The following is a 23,535-nucleotide window of genomic DNA, read 5'->3' as shown; positions in this document are numbered from 1 at the left end:
ACACACACACACACACACACACACACACACACACACACACACACACACTGCAGTTCCACTATGCCAAGTAAAAGTCCCAACTCATGACATCAGCATATTGCTAAGGATCCAGAAATATGAACACACAGCAAATACAGCAAAGCTTTCACAGTTTCAACGTAAAGCTGGTCTTTTAATGCAGTCTGATTTTTCTCTCTTTTTTTTGAGAGTTTTTCACAAAACCACAGCACACAGACTTAATAACTGTTTGGGTACAACTACCAAAGTTGCTCTCAAATAAAAATTTAGAGACTAAATGAAGTATCACCCACAGTGTTAGCTTGTATCAGTCAATAGTTACTGACAAGAACACTGGAGAGCTGTTTCATCAATGCTACAGAGAATAACTTTTACTATAAATACAGAGAAACACTGTACATGTACACAATAACATCCGATAGAAATTATTTTTCACCATAGCAGGTGCCTTGTCTACATGACCCAAGGTTTAAGAGTCACCATTACTGGTATAATCCTCAGAACAAGTCACTAATAACAGCATGATACTTGTATGGGATGGCTGATCACAGTTTGTCTATTTAAACTGTCTCTGTCCCTAACAAATAAACTATAAATAAATTAACATCCAGTCTAGTCCAGCTGTAAATACAGTACTTTCTTTATTTGGGGGATTATTATTGTTATTATTAATATTATTATTATTATTATTATTATTATTATTGTTTTTTTTTTTTTAGACAGTTACATTTTTGGGGCATTTTTGCCTTTAATGTATAGGACAGCTGAAGAGAGACAGGAAATGTGGGGAGTAGAGAGAGGGGGGGGGGGGGGCATGCAGTATATGGAATCTAACCTGTGACCTCTGCGACGAGGGCTAAAGCCTCTATACATGGGGCGCACACAAGCGGCAAACTCCGGTCTCAAACGATGAAGCCAATGCGGAAGTGATATAAACTGCAATACATCGAAAATCCGCTTGAGGCTGGCTGCAGAAACACCGGAAACCACATAGATATGAATGGGAAAAAGACGATATTTGCAGCATTAATAAACATGTTTACAGCCTGGTTCAAAAAACGGCTTGGTCCTACAAAGCTAATCTCTCTAATGGCACACACTGTACGGGGGGTGAATTTTTTTCTAACATGACGGTTAAGAAGATATTAAGATTATGAGTTTTGCCCAAATAAGGACATGACTGACGTGACTCCCGGTCGGGAACACACAGCCATTGGCTAAGAGGCTCACACTACGTCACACTCTGCCTAGTTGAGTTCCGCATTACCAATATGGCTGCTGCCGTCGATTTGCTTCAAAACAGCTCTCAGGAACAGATGGGTGACGTCACGGATACTACGTCCATATTTTATACAGTCTATGGGCGCACACTTAGACCAATAGCCCCGTTAACTATTATTCTAATCATCAGCATTATTATTGTTATTATTTGAATTATTAATATTATAACATTAAAGCTGGGGTTGGTAGTCTCGGAAAACTGGCATGAATTTGAACGTAGCATTTCGTCATGACTCCCCCCCCCTTCCCCTCGGAGCTCCTCCGAAACGACGCCCCCCCGCACACATGCACGAGCGCCGCTGACTTGCGACCATTTGATCGTGACTGATTTTAAAACCGGTCCTCACAATAACATTATCATTGTGAAAGCTAAAAACACAAATAAATATGGCTGCTGTTAGTACTCACAACTGTCATGCTAGCATGATCCAGTTGTACTGGTGACACGATATCAGCAGAAAAGTTATAACACATATAAAACTGTAACAGCTCTACTGTTTGTTAAACGTGTTCAGTGTAGAGGTTCTTAATTCCTACAGTGTTGACAGTCAGTGAAGGCATCAGGAGAGGTGTAGAGAAGAGAGACAAGAGGAGAAGTTCTTCATTCATTCAAACATTGATTGTTGTTTTGTTGGTTGTCGTGATCACGGCCGACAGTGACCAGTTATTAAAGATCAACGTGTTCAAGAATTGGCTCATCATCCCTACAGCATCCGGACGGACACTACAACACATATATATTTTCTGTAGGACTTACTAAATGTCATTCATTCTTCTGCTTGTCAGAGCCCCTGTGGTGAGAGCTTTTTAGACTCTGATCCGGACTACAGTCCTGAGCAAAGTACCTCATCGGGTCAGAGGGGACAGGCCCGAGGTCGAGCAAGAGGGGCAGTCAGTAGAGTCTGGGGAAGCAGAGGCAGGGGACGGAGAGTGCACGCCGGGGAAATGTACGCACAGGAGGCGGGCAGAACGGCAGGACGGGATTTGAATGGTTTAAAATTTCGGCACCCAAAAACGGTGATTGCTTGGTGTTTTCCCAGGTTTACTCTGGCTGTAGATAGCAGCTTTTTATCACTCTTTTTTAGGAACACATTATGTATTGATTGCCATCAGGACATAAAGATCATTTTAACCAGTATAACAAAAAGTGTATCTAAATCTGACTACCGTCCCCAGCTTTAATATTGTATTTTTTGGGGGGGTAATTTTTGGGGGGCATTTTCATCTATATTGATAGGACAGCTGAAGAGAGACAGGAGATGTGGGGGAAGACATGCAGCAAATGGTCAAGACCAGCAGTTGAAACAGTGACCGCTGCAACGAGGACTATAGCCTCTTAGCTTAGCTTAGCTTAGATTGCTAGGCCACAGTTGCCCCATTTAGAGGATTGTTTATCACCTATGCTCCCTGGCATGTGAAGTTTTTCAATGCCTTGCTGTAGTATTACCACATATGATTTAACTGACTTCACGGACAATGTTGTATACGATTGTTTAGTTTACCTTACAATGGTGAATGTAACTGTTATTTATATATTTACATCATTTAGCTGCTGTTTCTCTCAACCCTTGGTATAATTAGATATTCAAGGCAGTGCAGACAGGGATTGAGCAAACATAATCTACAACAATCTATCACTTACTGTTACTGCAATGCCTCATACATACAAAATTTGTATGGTTAATGGATTGATGTTTCAAACAGCGCAAACCTATGGCACATAATGACACACAAGCAGGTAATGATAAGTTAAAAAAAAAGACTTTTTTAGGTCCCAATTCTGAAGTAAAATCTTGGGATGTTGACACATTATGCTACTTTAACGTCATTTTAAAAGTTGGAAGAAACTAACAGACTAATACATAAAAATAAAAAAAAACCAGGCGATGATAAAATATTAATACAATATAGTCAGAAGAAAAGAGAAAAGAATGAAGTATTTTGCAGCAGTTACAGCATCCCTTCTTCAAACTGTTGCATCATCCTATTCCCAACAGAGATCTCGGTTCAAGTGAGGAAGAGAAACTTCATCTTAAATATGGAACAATTTGAAGGCTAGGCCCGGCATTAACAACCACATCTCCCTGTAGGCCCAAACAATACGCTTCACATGAACTGGGTATAAACTAATTAAGTGGACGGGGTTGTGCTTTTATCAGGAGGTGAAGAAATGTGACAGTAACCACAGGAAATATCAGCATTTATATAAACGCTTAATTCACTTTATGGAAGTTTATATTTCTTATTAAATAAGTATTCTTTTATGTGTGATGTGATATAGTGCAGGTGGGTCTGATCCTGCCAGCCTTTGATAGTACGTTTTTCTACTTTTATACCTTAGCATTCATTGCATCACTGTCAATAACTTTTCCGACTGCTTCAGTTTTTTGATTTGATCCATCTGACGTGCTTAGAAGGAGATGCATCACTGAAAACAGGGAAACTGAGGACAGCAAGGATCAGTTTGTTGAAAGTATGTGCTGAGAAAGGAAAAACATTCAGTTCCTGCAGATTATTTTTCCACCAGTCACAGCAGGCCTCCTGTTTTATATCATAATTTAAAGCTGCTCTAAGAGTGCCGGTTTGGCCTAGTGGTTAACTTGCGCATGTGCAGAGGATAAAGTTCTCAAAGTGAGAGGCCTGGGTTCGATTCCAACCACATGTCGTTCCCTACTCTCACAAAAGGCAGACAAAAACCACAATAATTAAAAAGCTGCTCTTTAGGTTTCAGACATCTGGATTAAAAGGAAGTCACAACCCTGGAAGCCCTTTCAGATGATGACTCCTCTTTTGGATAACCATTTCATTGTGCTGCTAAGGTTCCTTTGAAAATAAGGAAACTGTTTTGTAAGAAATGCTTACTCTATATCATGAACATGTGTACTGCACAGCTGGATTGGCCAGATTAAATTATATGTTTTTACCAAGCAACAACCTCTGGTCTTAAAATATGAAGCCCATGCGGAAGTGTTAAAAACTTGCAGTTCATCGAGTGTCCACTTGAGGCCGACTGCAGAAACACAGGAAACCACATACACACCCATTCAAAAAGAGACGATCTTTACAGCAGAAATAAACATGTTTACAGCCTGGTTAAAAAAACAACTTAGGTTTGATTAGCTAGTTTTTCTCTCGGCACACTGTACGGGGAGTGAATTTTTTTATTACTCATTATTTTGGAAGATATTAAGCATACTAGTTTTGCCCAAATAAGGGCATTGCTGACTTGATTGACAGGCAGGCACCCTGTAGCTGTTATCGAAAAAGCTAAAGGCCCGCCTCTTTACCTCACACTAGCTAGGACAAAGTTAGTTTGTGTTCAGCATTTCCAATATGGCACCCGCCGACGAGAGGCTTCAAAACAACGCTTCAGGAACAGATGGGTGACGTCACGGATACTACGTCCATTTTTAGTCTATGGTTTTTACAGAGTTTTACCTCTGATTTGATTTGATGTAGGAAAAATAGGAAAAACATACAAGTGAAAAAGAAGAAATAACAAAAATAAAATTCCCATCAGCAAGTACTGAAACATTTTAATTTACATGTGCGAAAAGGAGAAGTAAAAACATATTTAATCCTACCCCTTTATTCACTATATTTACAAATACAACCAAAGCAAATCCCTCATGATTATCAATGCCGTTCTTCCTCCCTGTACCTCATGAAAATCATTTCTTTATACTTATTCTCAAACTGGATTATATTTTGGCATTGCTGTAGCTCCATATTGAGTCTTAGTGTAAGTGTTATGTGACCTTTAACATGTACTACTGTAAGGGAACTCTTGAGAAGCAAATACCAGGAGGGAGTCTAGTTCTTTGAAGCTGAAACCAAAGTTCACCACGCACCAATGGTTCAACCATGTTACGCTTATCCAGTCTTTATTTCAGTATTGACTTGTTCTTATTTCTGCTAAAAGTCCTCCAGGAAGTTGACGTCTTAGAAACATCTACACCATTTTGAAAACAGCTCTGCAGCCAGTCTACATGCAGCATCATTGTATAGTGAGACTGTTTTAGGCAAAATATGTGAGCTTACAAAGACACAGTGGAAACTTTTACACCACTGGCCCCCTGCATCGTTCCACTAAGGGGTTAAAAGCTGCAGTAACCCTGTTGTTTTTTCTTGCTTTATTTGCTGCACTACACCTTAGCTTGGGGAGATAAGCCAGATATGTGTGTCAGAGAAAAAGGCTGAAAACAAAAGTACCAATCCTGGTGGAACAAGGGGGCAAAGAGGAGAGACCACAGTGAAACAAAACTTACAGCATCTGCACTCAGCCTGGACCACAGCCAGGCTTTTTTTACAGGATGTTTCTGTTGTATCAAGGGGACTCTGCTGTTTTATGTGAAGCTTTCATACTGTTTACCACGTCTGTCATCGGAAGAGTTCCTCAGGAGATTTGTTGTGGCATGTGGTGGAGAGGAGCGATATTTCACATTATGAAATGCAGAAGGAGGAAGTACACTAAGCTCAATCTCTCCCTGCTTCTCTTGAAGGAAATGAGGGCACATTTGACATTTTTTAATCCTGTCAGGCTGTGGGTGAACATGAGGAGAGTTGACGAATTGATCACAGTGTGGTAATCCATAAAAAAAAGTCAAAGCCTTCAGGCCAGCAAAGCAAGGCTGATCGACCTCTCCATGGGGAAGGGCTTCCTGAAGCTCTTTTTCCTGCTCGGTCCTCGATTCGATACGAGTCTCAGGGGAACACACTGGGGTTCTCCTTGCTTGGAAGAGAGCCAGTGGTTCACGGAGGAAACCATCTTTCCTTTCAGATATCATTATACGCAGGATGAACCCCACAACATCACTGTGACGGTTAACAGGAGCAACATTTTGCAGGAGCAGTGAGGTCGTGCTCGTGTCGCACACATTCAATACCAGGACTGCAGCACTTAAACTCTGGGTTTAACTTTACAGCAGCATTATGACATGAAGGCTTGAGGAGAAGGGGACAAAAATACAGAATAAAAATAAACAAATGAAGAATTATTCAGATGCAGTCAGCAGTGTGTTTGTACTACAAGATAATAGAGTCCGAATTCAAATAAGTTAACTTTGTACGGCTTTAATCTTCCTTTAGTGACTTACACCTGCACTATAGCTGTCTTTTTCACACCTCTGCTCCTCCAAATGACTGTAAAGTTTTAGTTTGGGACTACGTTAAAGCTAAGAAAATTCACAAACATAATTATGAAAAGCTGCATGAGACTTATGGTAAAACTAGGGATGTTCCTATCAGCTTTTTTGGCTCCTGATCCGATTTTTATTTGTCCCCCGTTGGGAGAAATTTCTATTGTTACAGCAGCTTACAACATAGGACAGGGGAATACAACAATGTACTAACATAGTTAAAAAATATAATAACAGTAATAATAGCAACCAAGCATGAACCTCCAGTCTTAAAATATGAAGCCCATGCGGAAGTGCTAAAAACTGCAGTTCATCGAGCGTCCACTTGAGGCTGGCTGCAGAAACACCAGAAACCACATACACACCCATTCAAAGAAGACGATCTTTGCAGCAGAAATAAATATGTTTACAGCCTGGTTCAAAAAAACGGTTTAGTCTGAATAGCTTATTTCTCTATCGACACACACTGTAAGGGGAGGTGAATTTTTTTTTATAACTGGGTATTTTCGAAGATATTAAACTTATGAGTTTTGCCCAGATAAGGACTTGTCTGATTGACAGGTGGGCACCCTATAGCTGTTAGCGAAAAGGCTAAAGGCCCGCCTCTTTATCTCTAGCTCAAACAAAGTTTGGTTGAGTTCAGCATTTCCAACATGGCACCAGCCGACGACAGGCTTTTAAACAGAGCTTCAGAAACAGATGGGTGATGTCACGGATACTACGTCCATTATTTATACAGTCAATGCGTAAAACGTTTAAGCTGCACCTTAAATGTGGTGTTCATAACCAGTGATTGAAGTTATTTTCCTGGATGGATTATTCACTGGTGCTGAAATTTAAATATTACATTTGCAGGTTTCACATGTACAGCCCTCTTTCCTAGTGTTTGCTTACAGCTTTGACTTTCTATTCTAAAAACATGAAGCTCAGCTGCAGCCAGTGTCCATCCTGCACGTGTATGCTGATTTTGGTTGAACACCTTCCCTTTGTTTGATGATCTTGCCGAGTGGATGCCAGTACAGAGCAGAGTGCTGTCGCTTAAACAGCTCTTCATACAGACTCTGGGACAGACAGTCTAAAATTATGCTTGTAGAGTTTTACTATGCATGCTGCTCCTCTTCATGAATATAAACTTGCTCTGTCTCCTTCATGACATTTTGGTCATTTGTTGTTAGAGGGGCACAAAACTGAGGCTGTCTTTACCACAGCTTAAAAAGATTACCACTGACATTTCAAAGTAAAAGAAAAATTCTGTCACTGTTAAAAATATGCAAGTAAAGGAACTGTATCTTTAAAGCCCCCAAATCCACTGCTCAACAGAACTTAAAGAAGGATAACAGAGCGCTTCAGGACATGAATGACAGTGAGAGCCGCAGATGAATGTCAATTAGTTTGCATAACTTTTACAGAACATCTTTTAATCGATGAGAATGTAGCGGTCACATGTTTGACTCTCAGCTTGTTTCATCCTATAGTGGAATTTAAGACGCACACGATCATCTTACACCAGCCAGCTTATATACGATCAAACACCTGCTGCCATATACTGTGCTCTAAACCTGCCGCTCGGCTTTGATGGCTCGCAGGATTAGATTCAGATAATAAATACAGAAACAACAATGAAAAAACTGTGAAGCCATGGCCAGGAATAATGGAGTAAATGACATCATGCAGTGATGCCGTACAATTTCAATTCACAAAAAATCAGAGGGAAATGCTGGTCTAGCAGTTCAAGTGCTACCCTTATACAGAGGCTATAATCCTTGTTGCAGTGGTCGCAGGTTAGACTCCCAACCCTGACCATTTGCTACACGTCTCCCACCACTCTCAGCTCCCCACATTCCATGTTTCTCTTTAGCTGTCCTATCAAATAAAGGCAGTAATACCAAAGCGATTATTTATTCTACTTCCTAAAAACTCAGCTCTTCAATTTAAACATTCAAAAAGCATTTAGGAATAATACGCCTTGATGGAGCAGAAAAACAAAGCAAACTTGACCATAACTTGCCTGATTGATGACTACAGATTCATGACCCAAATACTATAGTAACACCATCAAAAGCTGATGTATAACCAGCTAATCTATTACCATAAATCCTATTAAGTCTTTAATTTGAAGAATAATAATCCCACCCTCCCTGATGATATGCTTCGTCAGTTAGGGTGACAAGCTATTTACCGCTCTATTTTTGCACTGCCCTTGGAGTAACCCGCCTGTACATTCAAACATACGGTGTATATGCATCACATCTAGGAAAGGGAGACCCACTCACCTGTCCTGTAGTGTGTATTCTGTGTTTTCAGGGGAAATCTGCCTGGTGACAGGATGCCGGAACGATGTACTCCTCAAGTTGTGGCTGCAGGACATGGAGGATAGAGAGATTGTGCATTAGTATCAGGTCATGAATCAGGTTCCTGGGTGATCCTCACACAGCTGTGTGTTAACAAAGAGATTAGCGTACAATGATCACCTCAGTCGTCTGTGGAGATATATGTTAACTCTGCAGTCAGGTCAGGAACCACAGCTCATATTCTCTTACTCAAAGTGTAAGGCTCAGCACTCTCCTTTAGCCAGCTCGCCAGGCTTTATTGATTTCAGTTACATGAGGCCATTCATTGCTTTAACTAGAGCATGAACGTATGTTGCTGCCAAGGGAGAGAATAAGGACTAGATAAGTGGCCAGAGGTGCTGGTGAGAAAGCATTCATTATTGTGCTGAGACTCTGGTGCTGTTTGTTTTTGTCTGTTGTATATGAATATGTGACGATCAAGTTTTCGTTTATAATCATGAAACAAAATCCCATCAATATATTTGACACCTTGAAGCTAAAACAGATTGATCTACTTCTTAAACGATGCTCCTTCTCATCTGTAAAAAGAGATTCTGTCCATGTCTAATCAATTTATTCCTCACAATATAATTTAACAATCATGGCAGGTTAAGCTACAACCTTTTATTGTGCTTAGCTTTCTGCTTAATTTAGTCTTTCTCACAATTTAACCATGGGAATGGCAAATTGCCAGATAACCCACTTACAGTGAAAGCCACCTACACAGAGGATCTTTAAGGTAGAATAAGTTGGTCGCCACTCTTACTAAGTGCTTTTTTCCATTATTACCAAGCTTCTTACTGATCAGTTTTGTAATATGCTTGATTCTGATTGGTCAAAGCTTCTTGAAAACCCCTTGACAGCAGAGCTCAGAGAAGAAGGAGAAGGAGGTCTTGTCTCACCCTGTCTGGATTCTATTTTCCATAACAATCTGCTAACCATACATTATCCCTTACTTATCCCCTCAAACTAAAACACATCCCAAGAGAAGCTGCTGGCTTTCTAATCGTAGATGTTTTTCATTTTATTTCTTTGCATGGCTTATGTGACTTTGAAGCTTAAGAAACTTGTTTTCTCTAGAGTCAACATGAATTGTTGTGGAACAAGTTCTTGCTTCCACAACATATTTGCTACAACTTATATCTTATAGCAAAGGCTTGTGAGGAGACAGCTCCTCCTGATAATGAAGGTAGATGGAAGCTCAAGTAAGCAATACCTGCCGGGTGTTGCCATAGACACATAAAGAGTAGACGCCGCATCAGCCGCTACTACCTATTGGCACTGACAAGCCGTGGGGCCACCATCTTGGTCCGGTCACCCGCTCCACTCAGTGTAATCTGTTTGGCAGGCGCAATTCAGAATATTCTGATATGTGATATATGGGATGTATGACAGGTATTTTGCTGCACAGTGCTCTGGCATCTTGAAGTCTCTGCTGCTTCAGTTTACGTTTACAGGTAGGATCATGTGTAGGATGACCGGACCAAGATGGCGGCCGTATTTCTTGCACCCCAGCAGCCAATGCGGCGTCTACTCTTTATATGTCTATGGGTGTTGCTGCCTGTTGGAGCAGCTGCAGGGTCATGATCCAGGGCGCCACCCTTCATTGATGTTTCACTCCATTAACCCCAGAACATCTTGGTGGTGGTGGAGCAGCAGTGGGGACATCTCCACACTGCCCCCTGCAGCTGCTCCTTAAACCCTTGCTCTCCCCATGCCTGGTCCTCCTTCCTTAGCCAAAGCCAGCAGCTCCCCTGCTCTGCCTCCTTGGCCACATTTTGAAGGGCCTACTTAAGTCTATGACCAGACAATCTGACACTCCTCAAGAAGCACAGAGTGGATGTTCCCATGAAGCCTCTGCTGCCGACTTCTTGACAGTTGGCCACCCTGCTTTTGAGGGGCCACATCAGACACTGATGTCATTCTTGCTCCTTGGTGTAAAGAGAGACTGCAAGTCTTTGATGGTTTGATCCTCATCCTTGCCCATGTGAGGAGTTCCTCCAACCTTTTTTAGGAGGCTTCTGTTGGGACAAGGCTTGTCACATCGTCCTTGTCCCTCCATAAGGCTGGCAGTTGCTGGCCTGATTGTGATCTGACTCCTCAAACAGTTTGTCTTCCGCCAATTAGGATGATTTCAAAGGCTTCTCTGGAAAGGACGGGGCAGGGGGGGAGAATGAACAACCCACTGCCATTCCTTTCCCAAGCAGATGCCAGCCGGGTGTAACCTCCTGTTTTGTGTAGCAGGCATGGAAACTGCCAAAATATCTGGCTACCAGGAGCTGGATGCAGGTTGGAATGTAGAAAAACTCAAGGGCAAAGGTGATTAGTTGGTGGGAAACAGAGCCAGCCAGATTACATGGAGGTCTGGTTTTTTCACGCTTGACTGTCTGAATCTGTTCCCCGATCGTGGCTGAGTGCTCCACACAGCCAGAGAATCCTGGTACACCTGCTTTCTGGCAGCTGGTGTGGATGTAATTGTTTTCCAGGAGAGACCTGGTCAGTCAATTTGCCACCACCGAATAGAAGATTTTCCCTTCTACATTAGGGAGGGTTTAAGTTCTAAAGTGTTTCTCCCACTTAGACAGGCTGAAGAACCCGGAGGAAAGTGACCCTGTGTGATATTGCACTGAATTTGAACCGACTATATATCAAACCCAGCATCCATTATTAAGTTGTATTCCCTGAATCTCTTTCTTCTAATCTTCCATCACAATTATGCTCAGCCCATTAAAGCAGAAAATTCTTTAACACTATTCTTCAACACAACAGAGACGGGGCGCTCATGGCCTAGCGGTCTAAGTGCTCCACGTATAGAGGCTATAGTCCTCGCTGCAGAGGTCGCCGGTTCGACTCATGGCGGTTGACCATTTACTGCATGTCTTCCCCCACTCTCTACTCCCCACGTTTCCTGTCTCTCTTCAGCCGTCCTATCAATAAAGGCAAAAAGACCACCAAAAATATAACTTTAAAAACACAACAGAGGTCCCCGGTTTGACTCCCTGCCTTGGCCATTTCCTGTATGTCTTCCACTACTCTCTACTCCCCACGTTTCCTGTCTCTCTTCAGCTGTCCTATTCATAAAGTTAAAAAAGCCCCCTGCCCCCCAAAAAAGAAGAATCTGCGAGACACTTTGCACCACCTCAATCCCAGAGTAAATATTGATATACAGAAGCTACATCTGCATGCTTCTTTTCATAAACATAAACACAAACACAGATAGGAAAATTGCTGAGATAAACATGTTTACAGTGTCTCACATAAAGTGCATCAAAGGTAAATAAATGGCTATATTTCCAGCCATCAGGGATGAACCCTCTGAAGAGCAGCTGCTAAACTTCACAGCCACAGCAAGCTGCAGGAGGATACAAACAGAAAGCACGACCTCACTGCATCACCATGCAGCAAAGAGAGGGGAGAGAAACCGAGCAGGGTGCAAAGATTTATGGGTTGACATTTCAGAAAAAGTTCAGAGGGTGTGTTGAGAAGGAATGATGCTCTGTGATTCGGCACACACATAAAAACTGAGAGCAAACATAAACAATCCATAAAACATACACATACAGTACACACTCGTAAAAAAAAAAAAAAAAAGCCTTGATCCCTCATACATCAACAAAAACACACAAAGGCACACACACAAAGGCACACGTAGGCTTTGCCAGTCATGTTCTTGGTCACAGCTCATAATTTGCTGAGCTGCACGGGGCACACAGCACTGCACCAGCCCCCCTGTTAATTAGGAATCTGCATTCTTTGAGGCTTTTGTTTTAGCCGCATTACTTCTGAACTATTTGTCATGGAATTTTTGCAGCATCCCCAGTTCGTGAACAAACTCTGCAGCACAGAGGGGCCATTTGTTTGCACAAAACTAGCTTTCATCAACGCTTGTGACAACGCAGTCCCAAAAGAGAAAATGAACCCGTGCTGCAGAGGAGCCATGGCTCACTGTGTGCACAGAAACAGATTGTTGGTGGTGCAACTCGGATGTAGAGGATAGTATCTAATGTAACACATAAGATCCTGTCTATTGAATCTACATAAATCATGGATTTGTCATCGTTTAATCTACTTTTGAGGGTGTACAAATGTCCCTTAGAGCTTACAGTCAGTTTCTGCTTTGAACGATGATTAACGACAGAATGATGTGGGTGAATTCAGTCTTTTATGGAACAATTCTCAAACAGCAGTGTAATCAATAAATAGTCAAAAACAGCTGTACAATATAGAGTGAATAGTCACTGTAATGGCAATTTGCTTCCTACATCTCAAACTCAAAAAAGATGCATAAACACGTCTAAGAAAACAAGGAGATAAGTAGGTATTTATGTTTTTAGGCGATCTGAAATAGATTGTATAATAATGGGATCGAGAAGTTATAAAATCCTTCTAATTATATACTAAACTAAAGGACCCTGATTCATTCTGTTATTGCTGTACTTGAATGAAACACACTGACAAGGCACTAGTATGTTACAGGGCCCCAAAGCACGGAGCATCAGGTCAACTGGAGTTTGTGCTCCCATTAGGCTGATAAAGAAGAAAAAGAATGACAGACATCTCTGCTTACAGGGAGCCTCAAGAGAGCTTTTCTCAATGTATTAGTGTTTGTGTGTACAGAAGAAATGTCACCGCAATGCAAACAAGACTGAGAACAAGACAAGAGTTCAATCCTTGCTGAGAAAAAGCTGTCAGGTAAATATCAAAGAACATTAAGTGAAAATGACAAAAGTGTAAGCAAGCTGTATCTTAAAAGATAGACCTTTACAGCAGCAGTAGTCTTTAACCTGGAGACAGGTAACCTGGTTTTGTTTTTAGCCCAGCTTCTCCACAGCAAGGTGTAAAAACAGCATTACTGCAGCTCTCTCCCTCAACGCCGCAACAACTGAAGTCCACGCTTCAACGCTGGCATGCGTTACCCATTTTTCTTTCAACAAAAACAAGAGGCTCAGGCTAATCCCTGTCCAACACAACAGCTAAGTCTTGGCAGCAGGCTAACAGGGGCACAGCTCTGAGGTTTACACATCTCTCTCTCTCTCTTTCTCCCTCTCATCACATAGAAACACAGACGCTCAAAACTGCTCCACAGCAAAGCACATCAAAGACAGGGATCCCACTATCTGCCGACTGTTTCAATGCTTGAGTCTATTTAGAGTCTCCTTTGAACCAAAAAAAACCACCTAGCATATAAAAGAGATAACTTCTGAAAGTGTACCCACCACTGGCTTAGTTCTCTCTGATTGTTTGCTGCTCAGCTCTGATGCATCAGTGGAGACAGTCTCACCTGCTGTCAGATAGTGAATCATTGTGAATCAGCTGCTATGTTCTCTGTGGTGCTGCAGGCCGTGGAAATCCTTTCAGCATCGTCGGGGCAGGTGGAGGACGCAGAGTGTCTCCTGCAGCAGCTGGCATCCACAAAAGAGCAGAGTAAAGTGGAGCCAGCAGAATGAGAGCGGGAACGCTTTATCTTTGCCTTCTCCCGCTCAGGCGTGCTGTCGGAGAGTTTCACCCCACACTTCCTGAGTGGATGGTAGAGATCTAACTCCCTCCCATCAGGGGAATACCTCAGCTGCTTATCAGATCCTCCTCCTATTCCATTTTCTACGTTCCTCATTCCACTTCTCACTCCCACTTTCCAAGAATTACACTCACTAAAAGCCCTGATTACTGTTCTGTGCTGTCAAAAATCCCCTCAGTATGACGCTGCAGCATGATGGGTAATCAATAAGTTCCTTTTTCTCAATCAGTGAGATAACCTCATTTGATAAGTCAGGTTATCCACAACAATACAAATAACTTGCTCACAATCAAGATCAAAACATTAGGCAGCAAACAAACACCCATCTGCAGCATTCACATTTGCATTAGCTACACAACTGTTCCAATGATGACCTTGACATGACCAATAAACACAAGACAAGCACAACGTATATCACTAAAGCCAGGATCCTGAAATATACAGCATCTTCTTCCCCAGATAATCCCTGAGAGTTATTCAGCCCCGTCAAGGGCACTTTAAGGTCGTCAGTGTTTTCCTTTTAAACACTGGTTTAACAGTAACATTGACCTGTGACCTGTGCTACGGAGGAATCCAAACTAATCCTCAGGAATGTGGCCTGGAGGAGCAGGTGGCATCAACATCCTATCTGATTGACATCCAAGTATCTACAGTGTTTACATTTTTAAGCCTGTTGTGTTTGTTTGACTTTTCATGCCATATTTTTAAACTAGAAGTTAAATTTAGTGACATATCTTTAATGTAAATAAGGTCATATGAAGTGATACACTAAAGATTATATCATACAAGAGGAAGAGCTCTTTAAGGAAGCTATTATTTTCAGTGCTGCAAACACGAGCCTCTTGTCTCTGTCCAAGAGTCCTTCATAATAAGCATCACAACATGTAATATGTAATGCATAATGTGTGGTGAGCAGGTAGTTATGGGAAATAGAATCCCGACAGGGTGAAACAAAACCCTGACGCGAAAATTACCCGGCTACTAACTTAAAGCTTGTCCTATACATGCAAAAGTAGTGTTTTCAACAAAAACCTCATCCTGTTGTCTTCAACAGTCAACTTCATCAGGCAATGTGATTATTTTCCATGAAAACAGTCAAATAAAGGCTGTTTCTGAAGCGAGATGTCCATCATCTGGTCTGACACCTACCCCCTCAGGGCGGTTTCAGGCATTAAAAATGACAACAGAGAAGGTGTCAGTGTTGCTGCTGATGGTCTTGTTTGCTATTGAAGGTCATAAAGAGGCATCAGTATCATTTTCAGTCTGTTTCTCAGCCAGTTCAAAACTCCTCACAGGGCCTTTAAAATACAAACATGTTGGCAAAAAACCTTCATTATAAGATTATTTTATTGATTTAAAATGATTTATGTTTACAGTTTTAAAAAAATAGTCCTAGTGATTCCTCGTCAGTTAGTGTTCCACGGTGATGGATTCTTATCTGCATGTTGCAGTTGGTTTTACATGAAACTGTCCTCATTCAGCTCTCCTTCTCCGAGCTCTGCAGTTCACACCTTTAAAAATCAACAATGAGATTGCTCACCTAAAGTTTATCTCACCTGCTCCGCTTGTTGCTAACATTGCTGTGCAGGATCCAATATGAAAATGTCCGTAGCCTGCGATATACCATGCTAACAGAAACTAACGTTTTAGCCACATTGATAACTAATATGATGCTAACTGATGCTAACTGAAGCTAACGGTTTTACCTCACCTTATGGTCCATGGTGTCAAACAGCAGAAAAAAAATGTGCCAGAACTCTTTTCCGCGGACTGATTTGACATGACGTGTGATCAGTTTGCCTCTGGTGTTGCTCATGTTAGTGAAACTTAATAACTGTTGTCAAGGGGTTTTAACCAATCAGAATCAAGCATCTTACACAGCCAGAATATCAGTAAGAGAGCTGGGTAAAAAAGATAACAATATTCCCCCAGAAAATTACTAATTGTATACAAATGTAAAGAAAACTGTTGTTTTTGTTGAAGTTTGAATACAGCTGTAGTAAATATTATTATTTTCAATCATGGAATATTCAAAATGGTGCCTAGTTCTTAATTTTCACAAGTTATATGCTCTTATCACCAACTTGCATAATAATTTGGCACGCTCATTTCTGCAGATTCTGCATTTATTTAAAAATACAGATGAAAAAGCATCATTTTAACCACACAGTTGAAGATATATATTCACTATCTGACTTCCAAACAAATTTGAAAACGACTGTTAACATAGTTTTTAAAATATTCACAAAAATGCAACTAATAATTTGGAACACAGTGTATGCACTATTGCATTAAATACTTTTAAGTGCTACAATTAATTTCAACTGAGAAATGTCAACACAAACAGTCATGTATTGGTCAAACTCCATGTAGAGATATTTGACATAAGTATTCTGCTTTAATTTAAAAAAAAAAAATCGCCTTTTGTTGCACACAAAGAAAACATGATGTTTATGTCATATTGCTTGTGTTCGAGCTGCTGTTGAATTGCTATCAAACGACTTTTGGTTGAGGTGAAGCTTCCACTGAGTGATTAAGGCGATTCTGTGAAGCTGGACCTAAACTCATCTCATATGCTATCAAAAATGTCATAAAGTAGCTTTAGCATCTGGCTTTACCTCATAGCTCTGAGTAAAAACACAAATCAATGTTCTGCAACCAATCACCAGAGAACACACATCCACATTCATTTAATCTAGCCGGGCTGCTGACTTCATTTCTAGATCAATTCAATTAACTGTGACGAATATATCATTAATATTAGCAAGCTGTTAGTGCATGTTTGAAATGTGTCTGCAGAATCCGAAGAGTGGAAATAAGGAAATGAAAGAAGAAGGGCTGCAGATATGAACACAAAAAGGGGTCAAATTCGGTGCCATGAACCAGCATTGAACTCTATAATACTCATTCTTTGTGTACAGCCCCACCCAGGCAGTGTGGATGTGTGGCAGGACATTAGACAGAGAGAGTGACTTCACTACCAGAAACACCCTGTAGCTTCCTTGGCCTAGCGGGCAAAATTAATTAAGCTTTAATAACAGTGGTGTGTGCTCAGTATCCAGACACGGGGAGCCATTAAGGAGATAAGCATTCTGCAGCAGGATTCGCACATGTTGACTGACCTTTTATCAGTTTCACAGCAGAGCACTGCAGCAGCCTCGCTCAGCTTCATTTCTCTGACATTTTGGAGGAATTATCTAGGAAGGGTCCCAGAAGAGTTATTGGGAGATTCCTCCGTCACTCAGTATGCAAATGAGAGGCTCCAACCAAACACATTTCACACTGGCTGCCATTGCACTCATTCACCTCTATCATAATCATCATCTCCATTGTTTACAGCCGCAGTAACCCCGATATGAGTGAACAGTGTGACATAGTTTTTACAACCCTACTGGAGCAGTGATTTCCCAGTCTACAAATGCATGCACAGTCGTCTGAAATAGCATCAATAAAACAGGAAAACCCTGCTCCCAGCTCTGCTTTTATGAAACCTGTAGCCATCCAGCGAACCACTCAAGCAGCATTTGGCAAAATGTGGTACGATCAGGCTCAAACAGGCCCTATGGAGAGCAGAAAACAGGTGCAAAGACTTGTCAATGTCTCTTACTCTGTCAGACAGACACTTTGGCAGAAATTGAAAGAGCTTATTAACATTCAACGCACACACTGCTCTGACACAGCACATTTCATTGCAGTCACACTGGTCCTTCAGGCCATGCTGTTCCAAAACAAAAGCAAGGCAGCGGCTAATTAGACTGCAGTGAATGTAAGAGCGGCCTGTGTTGAGCCAATAGTGAAAAAAAATTAGGATGCAAGAAACTCTTCTATCCCTGCACAGAAACCAAGAGAAACTGCTTTTGTCCTGGATTCTGTTCAAAAATAGATTGTGCTCATCAGTTACATCTCATTTCTTGCCTGCTCAGCTGGAAATTATATTTTCAAACTGTTGGAGGACAACAAAACAGAAGAATGGAGACTTATCTCCAGTTTACAAACTAGGGCTGCATCATCATCAAGATAAGAACTTGTACTACAAACAAATCGTGTAGACCGCCTGAGTTGCAATGATAAGAAATACTATTTCATGTACACAAATACCTTATTACACTGCATTTGATGATTCCCTGGATATATGGCCCATGTAGTCACAGCATCTTGCAAATCAGAAAAAGCCCCAGCTACCTTTGATTATTTGTACCTATGTGGTGGGATCTGTGATGTTATCTAGAGAACAAGAAAAATGTGGACATGGAAAAATTGTAGAAAAAGGAAAAACTCAGGATCTGTAACAGAACAGCTAATATTCACATTTCAGTGTGTTTATATATCACATTATTGAACAATGTCTTTGCACAACTCAGATTCTTCAATTGTGCAGACCTATTACAAAACAAAGCTGCACAAAAAGCAAATAAAAAAGTATTAAAAGCCGATACAGATAGATATATTGCTCATAGCTGAACTAATATGACCGCGTTGGAAAGTGAATTAGTTCCAGTAACGGCCTGCAGCGAGAGAGTAAATGACCCCACTGAGAGATTGATACCTATTGTGCAGGACTGTGAGCACATCAGCACTTCCTTGGCTCCATTGGCACAGATTAAGCTGACTGATAAATATTTATAAAGGTTTATTTGAAGTAACTCATCAAAGCCATTGTGGGCTTCAAACGCCTCCAACCATAACAATAAAATGACTTCCAAAAGCTTAGGGATCAATAGTGACAAGGAGACGCTGCTGCGACAAAGGAAAAAGTTGGGAAGTTTTCTGGAGCAAGCATTACTCAGGGGAATGAATCAATGAAGGGTCCCTGCAGCTTTAGGTCAATATTTAATACCACAGATTTACCCTGCTCTCGATTCACTGAATAATGATGACCTGGAGCGAGCAGGAGTTTTATTTATTTCATCTTCTTATTTGTGCTAACAAGAATCGTCAGAGTCTAGAGAGTGCAAATGTCTGTTTGGGGGAATGTGAGGAGGGAGAGGGGTTGTAAAGTGTTTCAAACACTTTTGCACACTAAATCAGAATTAAAATTATGTGAAGTGAAGCCTTGCTGTTTTTAACCCCCAGACATTACTTGATTTTTTATTTATTTGCTAGATTCCTCTTATTTTAAAGCCTTCTCTACCAGGTCCCCTCGACTTTGGAGCAACCTCCATGAGGAGATAAGGGTTGCATAGTGACATCTTTTTTGATTTGCGACCATATGATCGTGACTGATTCAAAACCGGTCTTAGCTCATCGTTTGTGTTTTGCACTACGTCAACTCATGTCTCACTCAGCAGTAAGAAAACACCAAAACATTATCATAGTGAAAGTTAAAAACACAAACAAACATGAAATGTATGTGCAGGAGGTGGGCAGAACAGCAGGACAGGATTTGATTGGTTTCATAGTTTGGCTCCTGATGGCAGGGATGGTTGGTGTTTTCCCAGGTTTACTCCGGCTGGAGATAGTGGCTTCTTTTTGCTTTTTTTTAAGAACACATTATGTATTGATTACCATCGGGACATAAAGATCATTTTAACCAGTATAACAAAAAGTGAATCTAAATCTTACTACCAACCCCAGCTTTAATTACTTTTGTTTTTTTGTATTGAACTATTTAATTATTTTTTAAATGTATTTATTGTTTTATTATTAATTTTTATATATATCTTTTTATTATTTATATATTTTGAATACACTCTATAACAATGATTTAATGGTCTTCTGTTTCATCACTTTATTCTGTTTAATTTGCATTAATTCTTCGAATCTTTCGCTTTACATTTTTGCTTTTGCGTCGCTAAGATTCTACACTCCTCTGATTGTTAAAGGTTTATTCTGTCACTCGAATCCTGCCATGCTTTGTTTGTCAAAGCACTTTGTCAACATTTGTTTTTCAAGGTGCTATAAAAATAAAGTTATAGGGGCGCTGGTGGCCTAGTGGTCCAAGCATCCCACGTATGGAGGTCACCGGTTCGACTCCCGGCGGGTCGACCATTGCTGCATGTCTTTCCCCACTCTCTACTCCCCATGTTTCATGTCTCTTTTCAGCTGTCCTGTCAATAAAGGCGAAAAAAAAAAACCCAAAATATTTTTTAAAATAAAAATAAATGAAGCTATTATTATCATTATTATTTCATATCCCCAACGAGCACAGCTGCTCTTCTGTCTGCAGCTTAGCTTTAGTACAGTTCACTGAGGCTGCTTCTAGTCTTATATGTTCTGATGTGAACACACCATGCCTGCTGTTTGACGTCTTCGTGAAACAATTTTCTGTTTCTGGCCCAAAGGATTAGATTAGAAACCAAATAGATCACATTATCTGTCACCCTCTTTTTATACACACTGCATGTCTGCACCTGATACAATGCAGCTCTAAGTGAGCAGGATGCGGTTACTCTAACCTTTAATATGAAATTAATCGGATAAAAGCGAGAGAAAAATCTGGCCCTGTGTAATTCTAAACATTGCAGCAGATGCAGCAGTCTTCGTGGTTTGAAACTTCTGACACTTGATCTAGCTCTGCAATTCTCTTCTCGGGGAACTGACAAGCTACAGGAGGGAGGATTCTGTAAGCAAATTATCTCTTACCCAGACAAAAACACACATTCAGCAAGAGCATCAAATATCTGACAGTGCAAAACAAATGAGATACAAAACACAGCAGGGAAAGCTGTTAATCTCAACTGTAGCCGTTAGCTGCAGTTGCCCATGGATAATGGACAAATTTGCCAAAAACAAGGCAATCTTAAGACGACTGATTATTAAGGAAAAGTGAAAGGCTGACAGAAAACCTACATTTAGCAGACTGTGAATGAAATAAAGAATAGCTGACAGCTCTTTTCCCTCCCACCTGACTTTTCCTCACTGTGATCAGCACATCAATATGGAAGGTTCAAAAGCACTTTAATGATGCACACACAAACATACAGACACACCAGCACAGCTCTGAGTCAAGCTTTGCAATCAAAGGTCTGAGCCAGTCTCTGAAGAACCACAGAACTCAGAAAATCACAGGTTAATAAGAGGTTACACGGTGACCTTTGACTTCCATAGGCTCTGTGGGTGCTAAGCATCACCTTTTGATGAAGTGTAGGCAGGTCATCATAGTGGACATGGCAGAGAAAGGAAAATAGCATGTCAGCACTCAGCAGGACAACAGAAACATCTGCCTCGGTTAGTTCTCACACTGGATCTGTTGGGCTGCAGCACTGCTTCACCCTGACAGAGCAAAGGACAGGAGCTGAAAATGTGCTGTAATAGCTGGTATTTGAAAACACTGTCTGTCTGTATGAGCAGCTCTTCATTTGAAATCCTCTTCTTCTGCATCATGGGACCAATGTGGCAATGAGTAAGACAATAACTGTTGATTGCAGCACTGCAGCACTTATTTGAACAATAAAACTAAAAGTCAAGATATCAAAATGCTTTCTAATGTGTTTATTTGGATTGCAAAAAAATACAGGGGCAAGGACAGCTTAACGTTGTTGATATGGACTTTAAAAAACAGTTTTGAAATGCTAAATAATTGCGTTTTAAACATGCAATTAAAAATGTGATTAATTGCGATAAGCTATTGAAATTCTGGGATTAATCGCAATAAAAACAAATTCATAGTTTTACAGAACTAATACCAACAGATCACCTACTGTACATGTCGTGACACTGAATGGATCAATGAAATCAAGCGTCCTTATCAAGCCTAAAGCCTGTGTTTGTCATTAGTTAAAATCTTCTTTTTGGTGGTTTCTAAAGTTACATTTTCTAGCTTTTATGCCTTTATTTAATAGGATAGCTGAAGAGAGACAGGAAGCGTGTGGAGCTGAGAGTGGAGGAAGACATACAGCAAATGGTTGTGGCCAGGAGTTGAACCAGCAACCTCTGTGACGAGGACTGTAATCTTTGTGTATGAAGCGCACTTGGACCACCAGGCCACCAGCGCCCCGTGTTAACACTTAATCAGTCGAAAAGGGGGGAAACCACAGAGGCTGTCTTCAGGCACACCAGCTCAAGTCAAGGATTGGTTGAAAAAGCCCTTCATTCTACAGGGCATAAAAATGCCAACCGGTTTCCACCCTAACGAAGTCTCCATGAAGACTCCACAGTTGGGGTTTCTTTTTCCTGATTACTATTTTCAAACTTAATGCCCTGAACAATCAAAGTATTTTTAAACCAATCCATTGCTCGAGCTGGTGGGCCTGAATACATCCCTTGTGGCTTTCCCCTTCTCGACAAGTTTCGCTTCTTTCTTCAAGAGTACCTGTCTTCTACCTGGAGTTCACCACATCACCTCATTGAGCTAACGGTAACTTTATTTCACTTTTCTTTTCGTCAAACTTGCCCAGCTGAGCTAAGTATATTTGTGCAATTAATATCACCATCACTCAAACTTACTTTGATAAGCTGTGATACCTTACACTTACAGCTCACATCTTCTGAACATATGAGGTCATAAATTGGATTTGACGGCAAAGACTTTACCAAAGACACAGATAGAAAACGAAAAAAATAAAGAATTAGGGAGAAATATCCAGGAGGAATGGCTCATATACATGAGACAACTGAAGAAAGGATGTCTTAAAAGCTCTCAGAATCTATTCAATGAGCTGTAGATTGTGGCAATAGGCTTGTAAAGGAAAGGGTTATCATGTTAATCTTCAGTTATCTGTGTCTTTGATGTGTATCATTTCAGCCACACAACAGTCAAAGACTAAGACGTAAAATATTCCACTTGGTAAGACGACATCATCAACTCTTTCAGTGGTTTTATATCGTTGCCATGTTGAGATCATGGGTTGTATCTCCTGGTATTCTAATTGTCATTAACTTTGTGTGCTTCAGTGCCCATTCTAATCATACTGTTAATTGCAGTTAGCACTGTTTATTTGTTGTGTTAATGATGATTGTTATTGTGTTTGGCATGGAGGGTCAAATTTAAGAAAAAGAGATACATGTACCTCAACTGTAGCAGGATGATAGACAAGCTAGTAGCTATGAGAGTTGGTGCAGGAAAAGGAGACAGAGGTATGGATCTGAGGAATTGATTCCAGGTAAAAGCTAGCCAGTCTCAAAGAAGGACATCTCGACTGTCTCACTGTCATAAAAACCCATCATGACATAACCATGAGTGAAACATGGAGAGAAACCTGGCACAGCAGGCTTGATGATCAACAATGCTCCCTAATTAGAATGAATGTAATCAAATGTGTGTATTTATGATACAACTCAACCCAAATTCTGTTAAACACAGAAGTGAAGGAAC

The 23,535-nt window shown here is 40.8% G+C and overlaps 1 protein-coding gene across 2 annotated transcripts in view; it reads right to left on the bottom strand.

Moving 5' to 3' along the window:
• Positions 1-23,535, bottom strand: part of plekha7b (pleckstrin homology domain containing, family A member 7b) — a 90,985-nt gene that overhangs the window by 36,377 nt on the left and 31,073 nt on the right. For both annotated transcript variants that reach the window (XM_034680069.1, XM_034680071.1), the window contains exon 5: positions 8,711-8,794. In XM_034680069.1, the coding sequence (XP_034535960.1) occupies positions 8,711-8,794 (84 nt within the window). The remainder of the gene's footprint in view (positions 1-8,710; positions 8,795-23,535) is intronic.

Source organism: Notolabrus celidotus, chromosome 3, assembly GCF_009762535.1.
Source record: "Notolabrus celidotus isolate fNotCel1 chromosome 3, fNotCel1.pri, whole genome shotgun sequence".
NCBI lineage: Eukaryota > Metazoa > Chordata > Actinopteri > Labriformes > Labridae > Notolabrus > Notolabrus celidotus.
This window is presented reverse-complemented; position numbering and strand designations above follow the sequence as displayed.